At 44.3% G+C, this 18,044-nt stretch overlaps 1 protein-coding gene across 1 annotated transcript in view; it reads left to right on the plus strand.

Annotated features, from left to right (window-relative positions):
* The window catches only part of DCN (decorin), a 62,271-nt gene that overhangs the window by 10,997 nt on the left and 33,230 nt on the right, over positions 1 to 18,044 (plus strand). The window contains exon 3 of the mRNA XM_040344142.1: positions 16,833 to 16,945. Coding sequence (XP_040200076.1) covers positions 16,833 to 16,945 — 113 coding nt within the window. The remainder of the gene's footprint in view (positions 1 to 16,832; positions 16,946 to 18,044) is intronic.

Below are 18,044 nucleotides of genomic sequence, written 5' to 3' on the forward strand. Positions count from 1 at the left end.
TGGTGTGTATGTGGCATAAGGCTTGTATGGTGGAGGAATGGTGGAGGAATATAAACATTTGCTACAATATACATCCGGTTCTCTATTGAGTAGTACATAAAAATGTATCGGCCATTCTCATCTATGCTGGTCTGTCTGCAGGAAAAGCTCACCCCTGCTCTCACCATAATGCTTACCCCTCTCAAGTAAGAGCAGTATACCGAGTGGTACTGAAGCTGATATTTCTTGTTCTTTAGTTGTTGGGTTTTATATTTTGTTAGGTGTGTTTCTTGCAGACAGACCAGCTCTGCTCCATATCTCTCCAGCGTGGAGAATACTGCTGCAAATAGCAAAAGTATCATAAACAGTAGATAACTGTCCCGATCAAATGAATTTACGGAGAATTTTTATCAGAAGCATAGAAGGAATTTATAAAGCTGAAAACGTCTACAAACACATTTTTGAAGGCTTGAATGTCATTATTCATTACAGAAAACTTGTTTACAGATGAAGGAAATACAGCATCTTGTTATCATAGAAGGGACAGTGAGAACAGTAAGAACTGAACCAAGACTGTTTATAGAATGTCAGGGGAAGCTGTGTCTAACATGAGAAGCAATAGAGAAATTGAGTAATACAAAAAGATAATGAGGCTGTTTTACTAAAGAAGTTGAGATTATTCACTTCAATCAGTCATGCAAAAAGAAAATTCCTCTTTTTTTTGAATACCCAATCAGGTGTAGATGTTTTTTAAATGATTGGATAATTTAAGTGAATATTCATATAATATTTGAGTGAATATTCTCAGCACTTTATTAAAACAGCTCTGAAGACCCAAAGCACAATTGAGATACAGTTGCGTGAATTAAAAAGAGCCATTCCCACAAGAAACAAATATCAACAAACTGAAATAGTTTTGTATGGAAAAATGGTCTAAAATTCCCAATTACCATAATGCAAACCTGATAGGCTATAGGAAGTGTTACTGAAGCTAAAGGAGGTTCTCTCAACTGATAAATAACAATATGATTGATAAAGACATAAAAAGTATAACTGCTTGTGTCCTAGTAGTTTAAAGTGGTTCTAAACATACTGGCCCGGATTCAGAAAGCAGTTACGACGGCGTATCTCCAGATACGCCGTCGTAACTCTGAGTGCGGGCCGTCGCATCTCAGTGTCTGATTCATAGAATCAGATACGCCTCAATGTTGCCTAGATACGAGCGGCGTAAGTCTCCTACGCCGTCGTATCTTAGGGTGCAATATTTACGCTGACCTCTAGGGGCGCTTCCCTAGACTTCCGCTTTGAATATGCAAATTAGGTAGATACGCCGATTCAGAAACGTACGTCCGCCCAGCGCATTTTTTTACGTCGTTTGCGTAGCGCTTTTTCTGGCGTAAAGTTACCCCTCATAAAGCAGGGGTAAGTCATGTTAAGTATGGACGTCGGAAACGACCGAACAGCGCCGTATTTTACGTCGTTTACATAAGTCGTTCGCGAATACGGCTGTACGTAAGTTACGTTCACGTCAAAAGCATTGACAGTCTGCGGCGTAATTTGGAGCATGCGCACTTGGAAACTTCAAATACGTGGGGTCAAACTAAATTAAGGTAAAACAAGCCCACATCATCCACATTTGAATTGGGCGGGCTTACGCCGGACCACATACGCTACGCCGCCGTAACTTAGGGCGCAAGTTCTTTATGAATACGGAACTTGCGCCCTAAGTTACGGCGGTGTAACGTATCTGAGATACGTTACGCCCGCTGATAGATACACAATTGTATCTGAATCCAGGCCACTGTATTTATTGGCATATAACACTCACTTTTTTACCCTGAAAATAGAGGGTAAACTGTGCCTGCGTGTTATACGCAGGGGGCTGTGGAAATCTTTTTTCCTGAAACTTCCCTCTTAAAGTTAGGGTGCGTGTTATACACCTGTGCGTGTGCAATCTTGCAGGCTCCCAAAGCACAGAGAGAGCAGGAGGGACAGCATATGTTAAGAACCCTAGGTAAAACATGTAAACGGTCCAAGATTCTGCCAGCCAGTGCCCCACCTAGCCTTCCCCTGTGCTCAGAACTTAGGCAGGGAGCTTGTTTTTTCAACATACAGTCATGCTACACTGTACCCAAACAAAATTGGCGTCCTTTTCCCCCCACAAATAGAGCTTTCTTTTGGTGGTATTTGTTCACCTCTGCAATTTTTTTCTTGTGCAACAACTAAAAAAAGACTTACAATTTTGAAAAAAATTACGTTTTTATTTTTTTCTGTTAATTTTTTTGTAAATGAGTGTTTTCTCTTTGAATTACGGGCACTGATATGGCGGCACTGATGGGCACCGATGAGATGGCACTGATGGACATCGATGAGGTAGTACTGATGGGCACCGATGAGGTGGCACTGATGGGCACTGATTGGCGGCGCTGGTATGCGGCACTGATGGGCACTCATAGGCGGCACTGATGGGCACTCATGGGTGGCACTGATGGGCACTCATGGGTGGCACTGATGGGCACTCATGGGCGGCACTGATGGGCACTCATAGGCAGCACTGTGCACTCATAGGCGGCACAGATGGGCACTCATGGGTGGCACTTATGGGTGGCACTGATGGGTAGGTATGGGTGGCACAGATGGGCACTAATAGGTGGGCACTGGGCACTGATGGACACTGTGGGGTGGCACTGATGGACACTGTGGGGTGGAACTGATGTATCCATGTTGCCAGTCAGTGCTCATTTGTGGGCACTGATTGGCATTTTTTTTTTACTGCCTTTTTATTTTATTTTATTTTACTGCCTTTTTTTTGCTCCTTTTTTGCCCTTCCCTGGTGGTCCAGTGTGGGCTTCCCTGGTGGTCCAGTGTGGCGATCCAAGGGGGGGCTGCGCTGATAAACAATCAGCGCGAACCTCCCCCTGTCAGGAGAGCCGCCCATCGGCTCTCCTCTACTTGCGTCTGTCAGACGCGAGTGAGGAAGAGCCGATCAACGGCTCTTCCTGTTTACATCATGATCAGCCGTGGTTGGACACGGCTGATCACATGGTAAAGAGCCTCTGCGGGAGGTTCTTTACCGAGATCGGAGATGCAGGGTGTCAGACTGACACTCCGCATCACCGATCGCCGCGCTGCGCGACACCAAGGGCGCGCGCGGCATGAAAACCGGCAGGACGTCCATAGACATCCAGTCAGGATTTCAGAACCACTTCCCGGACGTAAATCCCCTATGGACCGGACGGGAAGTGGTTAAACAAAAAGGTGAGACTTCCTCATTACATTACATGCTGCACGAAAACATCCATGGGCTCGATACATTAGCCCTATGGTGAGGGTACTTTACCATCCTGTGCAATGGTTGTATTGGTTGTCTCCATCCTTTAAGGTCCTGTCCGAGGATTAGAGAAGATCAAGTTACTTGTGCCAAAGGTTGGGAATGTTCTTAGCCTTTTGAATGGTCCGAGGCGTTTGGCTAGCCACAGCAAGTGTCCTCTCGTAGCCACGGCTAGCGTCCTCCAAACAGGGAGCCTCACGTGGATGGTGTCACGTGATTGGACAGTTTGTGACGTCAACGCGTTTCACTATGGGAGGTAATGTAGCTTCATCTGGACGATGATTGGACGCCAAACCTCACTCCCTGTCATTGTTTCATGAGGATGTCTTCCATCACAATAGATTTAAAGGGACCAGTGTCTTATTTTTTGCAGTGGTATGTGGTGATTTCCAAAGTGACCAGTTTAAAGTAGACATACCTGTTGGCCTAAGAAATTGTTCTATTAACAGCACAAGTATAAATTACATCTGCTTGAAGGGGGATAGGAGAAAGAAGGAAAAGACAAAAAAGGGTAAGGAAAAGAATAAGAAAAGGAAATGAAACAGAAAGGGGAAAGAAAAAGAAAAGGGGAATAGATTGGGTAGTGTCACTATAGACATATATGGAGAAGTCAGAGACAAAGAATATGGATTAAACACGAACCACATGGACAGCCAGATGAACAATAGCTTGAATCACACAGCTGAAAGTTTATTAAGGGCACATGTGCCCCATCAAAATCTGTAAAAGGCACCATAATTGTAGAGGCACATAGATACAGTATATATATGCATATATGGAATATAGACCTCAAAACGAGATTCTGGATTCAGGAATATCAGGTGTCCCTAGCATTATTAGCTTTGCAGAAAAGCTTGCATATTTAATTTGGTGTTGAGGCCCTCCCACACGTGGGACTTCAACATATATATCCACCATTTTTCCTTGGGTGGAGTATATGATCAAAGTCACCTCGCCGGGTGGGTAGCTTGAGGACATGGATTCCCTTTACCCTCATTCCATCGGGACTCCCTCCGTGACATAAGGCAAAATGTTTTGCTTGTGGTTTTTCTGGAATTTTATGCTTTTCGTTAATTTCTCTCAAGTGTTCACCTATGCTTACTTTTAGGCCCGGTACACACGAGCAAACATGTACGGTGAAAGCGGCTCGTCGGACCGTTTTCACCGTACATGCCTGCCAGAGGGCTTCTGTACGATGGTTGTACTAACCATCGTACAGAAGTCCGCGCGTAAACAATACGCGGGGCGTGTCCGCGTCGTCGCCGCGACGATGACGCGGCGATGACGCGGAGACGTGGGCGGGCCTGCCATTTAAAGGCTTCCACGCATGCGTCGAAGTCATTCGACGCATGCGAGGGACGGCGGGCGCTCGGACATGTACGGTAGGTCTGTACTGACGACCGTACATGTCCGAGCGGGCAGGATTCCAGCGGACGGTTTTAAAACACGTCCAGGAATATTTGCCCGCTGGGAAAAGGCCCGGCGGGCAAATGTTTGCTGGAATTCGGCCCGCTCGCGCCTACACACGACCAAACATGTATGCTGAAACTGGCCCGCGGACCAGTTTCAGCATACATGTTTGGTCGTATGTACGGGGCCTAAGGGTTCTTTTTGTTTTCACAATGTAGATTTTAGGACATGGGCATGTTATCATATAGATTACACACGCTGTTGAGCAATTAATTAGGTCTAATTATGTAACTTCTTCACACCTCCAGATCCTTTAAGAGGTTTATGATGTTGGGAGGCGGGGTGGGGCTAAAGATCACATGATTGACTGTCATGGCGGTCACGTGATCTGGAAACACATGGAGCGATTGGGAGCTTTCGGTTAGGCGTTAGTAACTGTGTAGGGAGCATGCAGCGCACGTGACCTTGGAACAGCTCTAGTGACAGCAATTCATGCCAATATGCAGCCTCTCGGTGCCAAGGACCAGGCTCTGAGAGGCTGTATATTTGTGTGCGGCCACCGCCAAGGGATTAATAAATAAAGTGAAACGCTTTCATCTTCCGATCATTTGCAACAAAAAATTTTATTTTTTTATTTTCTTTGCATGTGATTGGGCATTCTTTGCAAAGTGAACCCTTTTTACATTCGATAAGCTCTGGGAAGATTCCCTTAGCAGAGAACAACTTCACTTGCAAAGTGAGCAGGGTATTTGCCTTAGTAAATCAATTTGACACAGAATATTTCACCATGCTCTCTCTGTGTGTGCTGTAATCATTCTCAGCAGTAATTTGCAATGTATGCCAGTCTCTGAAGTCTCTATTGGCACATAAAAGCAATCGACAGCCTCCCCCTTTCAACATGATAGCTCCTATGTAACATATAAATAGTTAAAGTGTATGTATAGCTAAAACTTTGGATCGATTAGGGTAGGGTTAGAAACACAGCCTGGCCAAATGGCCTTGGTGGAAAGGTCAGCCGTGTGCTACTGGTAATTTTCTTTGGATATGTGATGAGCAATGGTAATACTCATGCCCTGCACCATCACCAGCCTGATGCTGTTATCGGGGGGTTAAGTAGAACAAGTTGAAAGAAATGCTACATGAAAATGTCCCACCTCTGCCAACTTTTCCACCCTATGTCACAGCCTTAGTAGCTAATGTAGAAATACTGTATGTAGAAACCCTAATAGGACAGTGTGTCTGACAATTGTAACCACATTGTTCCTGGTAGCAGTTCTGCAACCAGGTGCATGCCCACTTTACTTTTTTTTAAATATGCAGTCTGAGTATCTGCAGTGGGTTGCCATGTGGTACTATCTTTTGCATATGTCATCAAGTCCTGTAACATTTTTTTTTTACTTGGTCCACAATTCAAGGCTGTTCTGAATTAGGAGGTTAATGTAAATAATCCAGGATTTTAGTAGCATCACATACTAAAATCAAAAAGAAAGGATCATAAACTATTGTGATGGTAATGGTAATGTTTTATATAGCTATAAAATGTAACTAACTTATATTCACCTGTAAATGACTGCCTATGCTAAACCCAGTAACCTAGAACACATTTTAAAACACTTTACTTGTCAATTGCATATTTCCACATAGTTTTAGTGACAAGTCTAAACTTACATTTAAATGCCTTATCAGATTACACAGAAATGGAAATAAAATATTTTACACCTGAATCAAAATAGTATATCATGGGTTAAGACACTTTACGTTTGTTGTTACATGTTTCAATTTCCATGACTTCATCTATGCTAGATATCAGTTGTTCATAGAATTGTCCCACTGAGAGTTTTTAATTTAAACTGTCTGATGTTCTTTTGGCATTTAGGGTGAAAATGAGAAATCTGTTCTCCAGAGCTCTTGGATTCACATTCCATCTTTAAGCTTAATTTGGAAACACTTTTGGTATGAGAGTCATAAAACGGTCAACTCCCACTCTATTCATTTCATGTCCAATGTGCTGAGGTGAACAATTTACTGGAAAGGAGAAAAGAAAGGGAGTTTAGAAAGAGAATTGCGTTTTCTGGTTTATTAAAGCACTCCGAGAAGGAGAATTAAAATAGAGAATACTGGGTATATTTTAAGAAAGCCTCCAAACTTCAGGCAGTAAAAAAATGTAATGTTTTATACTGAACTGTTAGCTTTGTATAACCAACAGTTTTTAAACCATTGATACTTGTATACAAAAGAGTACTTCCATTGTGGTAAAGACAAGTAAATATAAACCCTTTATAATTAATAGTTAAAATAATTGTTGCTGTCAGGGGTGTTGCTAGGTCTACAAAAGATCTGGGGCTAGAGCCCATAACAGCGAAGTAAAGAAAGTCATACGCTTGGGTGGGCATACACATGTATATAAGATGTGTGTGTATATGTGTATATATATATATATATATATATATATATATATATATATATATATATATATATATATAAAATATTGTTACATATCTAAGTGCGAGGGGAGCACACGTGTGCTGACACATTGAAGAGTTTGGAGCACCATCACAAGAATTTGACTCACTGCATATCTTGAATGGACTTCATTGATGAATTACTATTATTGATGCACTTGAATGAGTAAACATATGTTTAAAATACAGTATATGCACTTTAACCTGTTCCTTACCGAGCCATAGACAAATGACGTCGGCAGGAACCCTTTCAGAGTGGACGCCATATGACGTGCACCGCTGGGGGCCCGCATCGCGGCGATCGGGGACGAGGCGTGTCCCTCGGACACAGCCCAACCCCGCACAGCACAGCCCATCCCCGATCTGGAGCTTTTAGTGCCTCTCTTCTTTTGTTTATGTGACCGGCTGTATTCAATCACAGCCGGTCACATTGCCTCCATCCGTGGTGCACGCCGCTCGTGCATGCCCCCCTGGGGCGCGCAGCGTGGGGATCGGGGACGAGGTTCATCCCTTGGACATAGCCCAGCCCTGATCAGGGTAAAGAGCCAATGAAATTTGGCTCAATACCACGTGACCGACTGTGTCCAATCACAGCCAGTCACAAGTGTAAACAGAGCAGACTGTAACTGCTGTTGCTGTGTTTTTCTCCTCACACACCGATCCTGTGTGAGGAGAAATCAGAAAACAGTGAGTTACAGTGTTGTAATTGTACAAGTGTCACCTACTGTGCCCAGATTGTCCCCCCTGGAATAAAAAGTACCTGTCACCCCTCCATCAACAGTACCAGAGTACCTGTCACACCCCATCAAGAGTACCTGAGTACCTGCACCCCCCCATCAAGAGTACCTGAGTACCTGTCACCCCACCATCAAAAGTACCTGAGTACCTGTTACCCCCCGATCAAAAGTACCTGATTACCTGTCACCCCCATCAAGAGTACCTGAGTACCCGTCACCCCCCATCAAGTGTCCCCAAGTATCCGTCACCTCCATCAGGAGTACCTGAGTACCCGTCACCTCCATCTGGAGTACCCGAGTACCGTCACCTCCATCAGGAGTACCTGAGTACCCGTCACCCCCATCAGGTGTACCTGAGTACCGTCACCTCCAATCAGAAGTATCTGAGTACCGTCACCTCCATCAGGTGTACCTGAGTACCGTCATCTCCATCAGAAGTACCTGAGTACCCATCACCTCCATCAGAAGTACCTGAGTACCCATCACCTCCATCAGGAGAACCTGAGTACCCATAACCTCCATCAGGAGTACCTGAGTACTCGTCACCCCCATCAGGTGTACCTGAGTACCCATCACCCCCATCAGGTGTACCCGAGTACCCGTCACCTTCATCAGGAATACCAGAGTACCGTCACCTCCATCAGTAGTACCCATGTACCCGTCACCTCCATCAGTAGTACCCAAGTACCCGTCACCTCCATCAGGAGTACCCGTCACCTCCATCAGGAGTACCCGTCACCTCCATCAGGAGTACCCGTCACCTCCATCAGGAGTACCTGTCCCGTGAGCCCAGCAGTGCCTGACGTGCAGCCAATTTCTAGCTGACATACAGCCCATTAGTCCCTGTCGTGCAGCCCTGTAATACAGCCAGCCACCTTGTCCAAAAGATTATACACCCCAGAAGAGGCATACCAAATGCTAGCCCAGACCGATGAGAGCAGCGGGGAGCTCTCAACGCCCCAGTACAGTTCTGATTCAAGTTCCCATTCTGGTTCGCAATATGAGCCCCCCGAAGGCAGTATATCTGAATCAGAGGAGGAAGTAGTCCGTCCAAAAAAACGACGGACTGAACCCCAGGCAGCTACCAGCAGAGCTGGACACCCCAATGGCCAATCAGCAAATGCCAATGGCGCTAGACCCCAGGACGAGAGGCCAAGTACAAGCACTTCTATACCCCAGGAGGAAAGGCCCAGTACCAGCTCTGAAATTCCATGCCGAAGAATTAGGGCCCAAACCCATCTTCCGGGTGCCTTGGCCAACCCATTGTGGCTGCCTTCTAGCACAGGGTCAGCCACAATCCCCCCTTTCACAGCACAGCCAGATGTGCAGGCCAACACCAAAGGTTTCTCTGAAATCGATTATTTAATTTTTTTTTTCACTGATGAGTTACTTCACAGCATCTTAGACCAAACAAATGTTTTTACACGTCAGTACATACACACCAACCCCAACTCATGCTATGCCCGCCCTTTTGTATGGAGACCCCTAACAATTCAGGAGCTTAGATTGTTTTTAGGCCTTACGCTAAACATGGGGCTTACAAAAAAAATGTATTACAATCATATTGGTCTAAAAAGCCCATCCACCATATCCCAATTTTTTCCGCTGCGATGCCCAGGTCCCGCTATGACATGATAATGCGGTTTTTGCATTTCAGCGACAACTCACAGTGCCCCCCCCCCGGACTTTGAAAGATTGTATAAAATTCACCCCTAATAGATTTTTTTAATAAGAAGTTTGCCGAACTTTACATCCCGGAACAAAACATCTCTGTGGACGAATCCCTTGTCCATTTCACAGGCCGGCTGGGAATCAAACAGTATATTCCCAGTAAGAGAGCGAGGTACGGCTTGAAGCTAAACAAGCTCTGCGAAAGCTCCTCCGGCTATGTGAATGCCTTTCGTGTGTACGAAGGCAAGGACTCCCTGCTCCAGCCCCCTGAGTGTCCATCGTATATGGGAATAAGCGGGAAAATTGTATGGGAATTGGCATTCCCACTCTTCCAAAAGGGGTATCACATATACATGGACAATTACTACACCAGTCTGCCCCTTTTTCACCACCTATTCCTGAATAAATGGCCTGTGGTACTGCACGTAAAAACAGGAAAGGCTTCCCACAGTGTCTAGTTACCACAAGGCTACAAAGGGGGGAATCGGCAAGCCTGAGGAACAAAGAAGTTTTGGCCGTGAAGTGGAGGGATAAGAAAGACGTTTACATCATGTCCACCATCCATGATGACACCTCAGTGGAACTTTACAGGAGACGCCGTACCGTTCAAAAGCCTTGCTCTATCAACGAATACAATAAGTTCATGGGGGGGGGGTGGATTTAAACGATCAAATTCTGCAGCCCTATCTCTCAACACGCAAGTCCCTCTTTTGGTACAAAAAAGTTGCAATATACTTGATCCATATGGCCCTTTATAATGCATAGCATATGTCACTTATCAAAAAACAACGGAAATGCCTATCCCTTTTATCCGATTTATTGAAAAACATTTCACTGCCCTGATCTATCAGCAAGTCTCCCCCCCAGAAAGGTTTCGCTCCGATTGTGTCAGCAGACTGCATTAGCGCCATTTTTCTGAAAATATTCCACCATCAGCAACCGGAAGAAGATGCCAAAAAAAATGTCGGGTGTGCAGCAAAAGTGGAATTAGGAAAGACCCCAGTTTCTATTGTCCCGACTGTCCCGACCAACCTGGCCTATGTAACGGACAATGCTTCAGGCGATATCACACTCTTGAAGACTATTAACCCAAATTTCTAATAGACTGCCATTTCCCCAGTTTCAATTTCTGTGCTGATTATTTCCCTGCTGCCTCAACCAACCAACCTAATGCCTCAACTCAACTAACCCTGGCCTGTTTATCGACTATGCCTCTGCCTGCCGTCTGCATTGTTTATCCGCCATGTTTCTGCCTTTCACGTGAACTGACCCTGGACTGCTTCCTGACTATGCCTCTGCCTACTGTCTATTTCTGCCTTTTACCTGCACTGAGCTCGGTTTGTTGACCATGTTTTTGCCTGCCCCTTGGACTGATCTTTCACCCTGCTACACAGGGGTCTCACATATGTGAGGGGCTCCAGAATAGTGCTCGGTGTTCAGAAAACCAGTTTTTGGTCTCTGTGTTCCCAGAAAAGGGTCTGGTTGCCCGGAGGCTTCAAAGCGATTTGGGTGGGAGAAGCCTCTACCCATGTCCCCATTCTTCCCTGACTGAGGCCCTAAACTTGATGGTCCTGCCTGCTGCCTGGACCAATACTTTGGCTGCACTAACCATATCTCTGCCTGATGCCTATACTATGGACAGTATTCCTGCCTGCTGCATGGACGATCCTTTCGCTGCTGCTGACCACATCTGCCTGCTACCTGGACCGATGCTCTGCTCTGTGGACCACTGCACTACTAAAACCGCAGGTAATCTTTTCTTTACTCTTTGCTCAGAAGAATGTATTTTGGTTTGTAATTGGTATGTACAGTACATGCTATGGGTTAGAAATATGAAGGACCTTCAACAATGTCATAGGTTGGCAGGAATTTGTGTGTGTAATTTATGCTCCTAGAAAGCCTGTAGGTGCTACTTCAATGTTGGACCTCTGTATGTGGCCAGACTATGTAAAAGTCTCACACATTTGGTATCATTATACTCAGGAAGAGTAGCAGAATGTATTTTGGGGTGTAATTTTTGCTATGTACATGCTGTGTGTTAGAAATATCTTATAAATGGACAACTTTGTGTAAAAAAAAAATGCGTTTTCATATTTTTTCCACATATTCCAAAAACGCCTGGAAAAAAAATAAACTGTTCAAAAGACTCATTATGCCTCATAGATTATACGTTGGGGTGTTAGCTTTCCAAAATGGGGTCATTTTGTAGACAATTCCATTGTCCTGGTGCTCCAGGGCCTTCAAAAGTGTAACAGGTGGTTGAGAAATTAGATGTGTAATTTATGCTCCTAGAACGCCTGTAGGTGCTACTTCAATGTTCGGCTTCTGTATGTGGCCAGGCTGTGTAAAAGTCTCAGGCCCCGTACACACGACCGAGGAACTCGACGTGCCAAACACATCGAGTTCCTCGTCGAGTTCAGTGTGGAAGCCGCCGAGGAACTCGGCGGGCTGACTTTTCCCATTGACTAATGAGAAAATAGAGAACGTGTTCTCTTTTCGGCCCGACGAGTTCCTCGTCGGCTTCCTCGCTGAAAAGTGTACACACGACCGAGTTTCTCGCCAGAATCCAGCTCCGACCGAGTTTCTGGCTGAATTCTGCCGAGAAACTCGGTCTTGTGTACGGGGCCTCACACATTTGGTATCGTTTTACTCAGGAGGAGTAGCAGAATGTATTTTGTGGTGTAATTTTTGCTGTGTACATGCTATGTGTTAGAAATATCTTATAAATTGACAACTTTGTGTAAAAAAAAATGCTTTTTCATTTTTTTCCACATTTTCCAAAAATGTCTGGAAAAAAATGAGCCATTCAAAAGACTCATTATGCCTAATAGAATATACGTTGGGGTGTTAGCTTTCCAAAATGGGGTCATTTTGTGGGCGGTTCCATTGTCCTAGTGCTCCAGGGCCTTCAAAAGTGTGATAGGTTGTCATCTAATGAGATGTGTAATTTCTGCTCCTAGAACGCCTGGAGGTGCTTCTTACATGTTGGGCCTCTGTATGTGGCCAGGCTGTGTAAAAGTCTCACACATGTGGTATCACTATACTCAGGAGAAGCAGCAGAATGTATTTTGGGGTGTCATTGTAAGTATGGATGTGCTGTGTGAGAGAACTAACTTGTTATTATGACAATTTGGTCTAAAAAAAATAAAAAAACGTAATTTTACCAAGAATTGTGGGAAAAAATTACAACTTCAAAAAATTCAACATGCCTCTTACTAAATACATTGGAATGTCTACTTTCCAAAATGGGGACATTTTGGGGGTATTTGTACTTTCCTGGCTTGTTAGGATCTCAAGAAATTAGATAGGATGTCAGTACATCAGGTGTGATCAGATGTGATCATTTTTCAATGATTTGCACCATAGCTTGTAGACTCTATAACGTTCACAGAGACAAAATAATACACACAAATGTAGGTTATTTTTACCAAAGATATGTAGCAGTTTACATTTTGGCCCAAATTTATGAAGAAAAAATATTTTTTTGCAAGATTTCAAGATAGAAACAAAAAAAAAGTGTTTTTCATTTTTTTTTATTTCTCTTATATTGCAAAAAAAATTAAAACCCAGCGGCGATTAAATACCACCAAAAGAAAGCTCTGTTTGTGAGAACAAAATTATACAAATTTTGTTTGGATACAGTGTAGCATGACTGAGTAATTGTCATTCAAATTGTGAGAGCACTGAAAGCTGAAAATTGGTCTGGGCAGGAAAGGTCTATTAATGCCCTGTATTGAAGTGGTTAAGCACTATTCACTTTATTAATATTTGCATTAAAATGTATTGCGCAGTATTATTTGTTGATTCTTTTTCTTCTATCGTTTATACACAATTTTGGAATTTTTTAACAGTGTATAGCGCAGCCAGTTATAAAGCATTGCTCACAAAGCCAGATATAAAGCAGTGCTCTTTTATAACTGACTTTGTAAGAAATGCATTATATCTGGCTTAATGAGAAATACTTTGTAACTGGCTTTGTGAAAAATGCTTTATAACTGGCTTTGCAGTACTCACAAAGCTAATTATAAAGCATTGCTCACAAAGCCAGATATAAAGCATTTCTCACAAAGCCAGTACATTGTGGGCAGGTGGGGACAGTACAGAGTGGGCAGAAGTGTACAGTACAGGGTGGGCAGGAGGGTACAGTGGAGGGCAGGTAGCAGGGTACAGTAGAGGGTTGGCAGCAGGGTACAGTAGAGGGTTGGCAGCAGGGTACAGTGCAGGATAGGCAGGAGGGCACAGTGCGGGGCGGGCAGGTGGGTACAGCGCAGGATGGGTGCAGGGCAAGCAGGAGGGTATAGTGCAGGGCAGGCAGAAGGGTACAGTGCAGGGAAGGCAGGTGGGTACAGTGCAGGACAGGCAGGAGGGTACAGTACAGGGTTGGCAGCAGGGTACATTGCAGGGCAGGCAGGAGAGTACAGTGCAGGGCAGGCAGAAGTGGAAAAGTGCAGAGAAGGCAGGAGGGTACAGTGCAGGGCAGGCAGGAGGGTACAGTGTAGGATGGGCAGGAGAGTACAGTGCAGGGCAGGCAGGAGGGTACAGTGCAGGATGGGCAGTAGGGTACAGTGCAGGGCAGGCAGTAGGGTACAGTGCAGGGTGGGCAGGAGGGTACAGTGCAGGGTGGGCAGAAGGGTATAGTGCAGCGCGGGCAGATGGGTACAGTGCAAGGAAGGCAGGAGGGTACAGTGCAGGGAAGACGGGAGGGTACAGTACAGGGTGGGAATGAAGGTGCAGTGCAGGCGGGAGGGGATAGTGCAGGGCAGGCAGGAGTGCACAGTGCAGGGAAGACCGGAGGGTACAGTACAGGGTGGGCAGGTGGGTGCAGTGCAGAGCGGGCGGGGGGCACAGTGCAGGGCAAGTGGGAGGGCAGAGTACAGAGTGGGCAGTAATGTATAATACAGCACTGTTCTGACAAGAGTGGGGAGATGGAGGCAGGAGAGTACAGCAGAGCCTGCCCCTCCAAGCACAGCAGAGCCTGCCCCTCCAAGCTCTCTTCTGTTTGCTGCTCTCACTTCTGTCCCAACTTTACTGTTTACTGTAGTTCACTGAAAAAAGGAAGAAAACACTGCGCTAAACCAAGAACCGTGAAATTGCTGCCAGTACCAAAAATATAGATACGTATATTAGGAAGAGATTAGAAAAAGAGTGAGGTACAGCGCAAAAACGAAATAATTGAAATACTGATAATAATCCAAAATTATATAAATGATATAACAAAAACACCATGCATCAATAATGTATGAACAAAATTAGCTGTGAAAAATATGCTAATCAGAAAAAATTGATACTGATATATAAACTACAAATGCAATTAAATAATCAAATAATCATTGAGTGATTACATAAAATATATAAAAATTATATAAAAAAAGTAATGTCTGTCCGTGTATTTGTAAAAAAACAATGAGTACAAAGAATGCAAATAAATAACTCCAAACTTAGGTAGAAAAATATATGTGTCCATAAAAAAATTCCCAAGTGTTTAAAGAAACATTCATGAAAAGTGAATTCCAGAAAACGATCTTCCAATAGAGGGTATTTAAAAGCTGGCACCACCTTCCACCAAGGGTACACCCGAGTGACAGAAGTAAAATCTCCTTACCAGATGTACTGACCACAACGGCGGTCAGACTAGGCACAGGTTATTTTAAAGTCACCCAAATGACTATATACTGTGTGTTGGAGCTGCCTCAGATCAGATCCGATCAACCAAAACGAATGGATGGCTCAAATACACTGTCTTTAATTTCCTGGTGAATAAACATGGCAGCAAACATTTCATGCCGCACAGCTTCTCATATACAGCCACTGAATATTAGACTGGCTTTTGCATGTGGGAGGTGGTTTTCCAGGATCACTCTGCAGGGGCTTGCCGACCCCTGCCCTAGAGACTCGGGGCTATGGGTCCTAGATTCGGGGCTATAGCCCCAGTAGCCACCCCCTAGGGACGCCTCTGGTTGTTATCCCTCTAAATGGAAATACACCAATAAAAAAAAAAATAAGCTACATTACCATCTCTATTAATCACAGCACAAGTATAATCACAGACATTTAACCCTTTTGCTGCCACTGATGTAGGCATTATGTCTGTGGAAGCACATACCTGTAAAACTGGCTCCTGGATGATATAGCAGCTATAAATATAGTTATACTCTATAACCAACTGTTGTCTCTCTAGTAGAAGTGATTGACGCAGCTGTTGTTAATCCACTCAGTCACTTTCACCTATGCTGGAAGGTGGCCTTAATGAAATGCATGCGAGCATAGAATCTGGAGCAGATTCTGGAGCAGCTGTGCATGGCAACAAATAGCCTCTAAATTCAGCTTGTTCAGCTAGGCTTTAAAAATGAAAGACAGAAGCTGATTGGCTCCCACACACAACTGCTACAGGTTCTCCTGCTCCTGTTTTAATAAAATCCCCTTACTGTTCATTAACACAATGCCCAAGGGGTTTTACCAGCCTGGAGTGGAAAAAAACTCAGAAAGAAAAATCCTAAATGGGCCCCCATGAGAAAATACCTTGATGTGATAGTATGTACCACAATTATAGCACATTGTTATAGACCTACCTGTCAAAGAAAGCCCTCCAGCGCTGTATAGTCAGCACTCCAGTGATTCCATCTTCTCCTGGTCTTCCTCCTGGATTCACGCTGTTTAACCTCTTGCATAGCCGGACTACAATGACATTACTCCCACACACGTGCATGGAAGTTACTTCATCACAGCACACAGTGGTTGCCTTAAATGTATTCTGAGACCATTAGGCTTTATTCTGTCAATAAAACCCTACCTGTCAGTGATTTCTTTTTTTTATTGAGTTTGATACCACATGAAGCAGGTCAGTCAGGGATAATTAGCAGGCATCATTAGTAACCACAGTTTTTTTTAAGAGTCTAAAGAGTTACTGCAGTAAAACTTTTTTTTTTTGCTAAATTGGTTAGAACTTCTGTCAGGTTTTAATTGCGCTTTGAAACCCTACTTTGGAATATTTCTCTTCACTTCATGTCCTAGTTACCATGGTCACTAAAAGACCAATAGGTAGGTGATATCTCTCTAATGCAAACATAGGGGAAAAGGTTAAAATTTGTATATAGTTTTTTTTTAATGTCTGCACAGTGGCAACTGCTGCTTTCACCCATTCAAGTGTACATGCTCAAGCTGTTGAACTCTGTAAACAACTGTAGAATCAGGAAACATACTATGACAAGCACAATAACTGTTAAAAATTTTACTTTCTTTTAGGACTGGATCAAGTGCCGAAAAACATTCCTCCTGATACCACTTTGCTTGATTTGCAGAACAACAAAATCACAGAAATTAAAGATGATGATTTTAAAAACCTCAAACAGCTTCATGTGAGAGTATTTTATTATTATTTATTAAAGCCTCTAAGACAAAGCAGTTAATGCTCTGAATAAGAAATATGCTTAGAATGAACAGTCTGCGTGTAATATGATTTAGGCTATGTTCACACAGCACAAAAGTAGTACGACTTCTGATCTGACTTTACCCTGTGACTTCATGTCTGACTTCCATGCGACTTCAATGAATGGTATCTGACTTTAATCCAACCATGCCAGGTCCTTTGAGTCTGGTAAGAATCTTGAGGGAAGAACCTCACGCCAAAATGTAACATTAAAACGGTATGGCTTTCCCCCAAGACTATCGGTCTGGTATGGGTTTTGAGGGGAAACCCCATGCCAAAATCCATAGCAGACCCGTATACGAGCGTGCAGTCCGGTAGGTCAGGAAAGGGGGATGAGAGAGCCCACCCAGACCATACCAGGCCACATGCTTCCAACATGGGGGGTGGGTGCTTTGGGGCAGGGGGGCTCTAATCCCCTCACCCCAAAGAACCTTGTCCCCAAGGGCCTCTTTCTGACAACCCTGGGCAGTGGTTGTGGGGGTCTGCTGGCAGGGGGCTTATCGGAATCTGGAAGCTCCCTTTAACAAGGGGACCCCCAGATCCCACCCTCCATGTGAATGAGCAGGGGTACATTGTACCCATTCAACCCTAAAAAAAAGTAGTATAGTGTAAGTGTAGTGTAAATAAAAACAAGAGACGGTTTTTGACAAGTCCTTTATTAAAAGTTATTAATGTCCCCTGTCGTAGTTCCAACGTGTCTTCTTTCTCCGGTCTTCTCCCTCCGCTGCTGTCTTCTTCTTCCGGTGATATGTTCTTCCTCCGGTTCTTCCTCCGGGCTTCTCCTTCTCCCTCCAGTGATGTGTTCTTCCTCCAGGCTTCTCCCTCCGCTACTGTCTTCTCCTCCGCCGACTTGGTCCTCTTCCGATGCTCGCTTCTGCCGTTGTGTCATCTGCAATGTCTGCCAGTTCTTAAATACCACCATGAGACTCTGCCTCTTGTGACGTTGTATCATTTTAATTGATTTTGATTTTGACATGTCATGCAACTTGTGCTCTGGAAGTCGTAGTCGTATGTCGAACCAGTGTGAA

Source organism: Rana temporaria, chromosome 3 (assembly GCF_905171775.1).
Source record: "Rana temporaria chromosome 3, aRanTem1.1, whole genome shotgun sequence".
Classification (NCBI taxonomy): domain Eukaryota; kingdom Metazoa; phylum Chordata; class Amphibia; order Anura; family Ranidae; genus Rana; species Rana temporaria.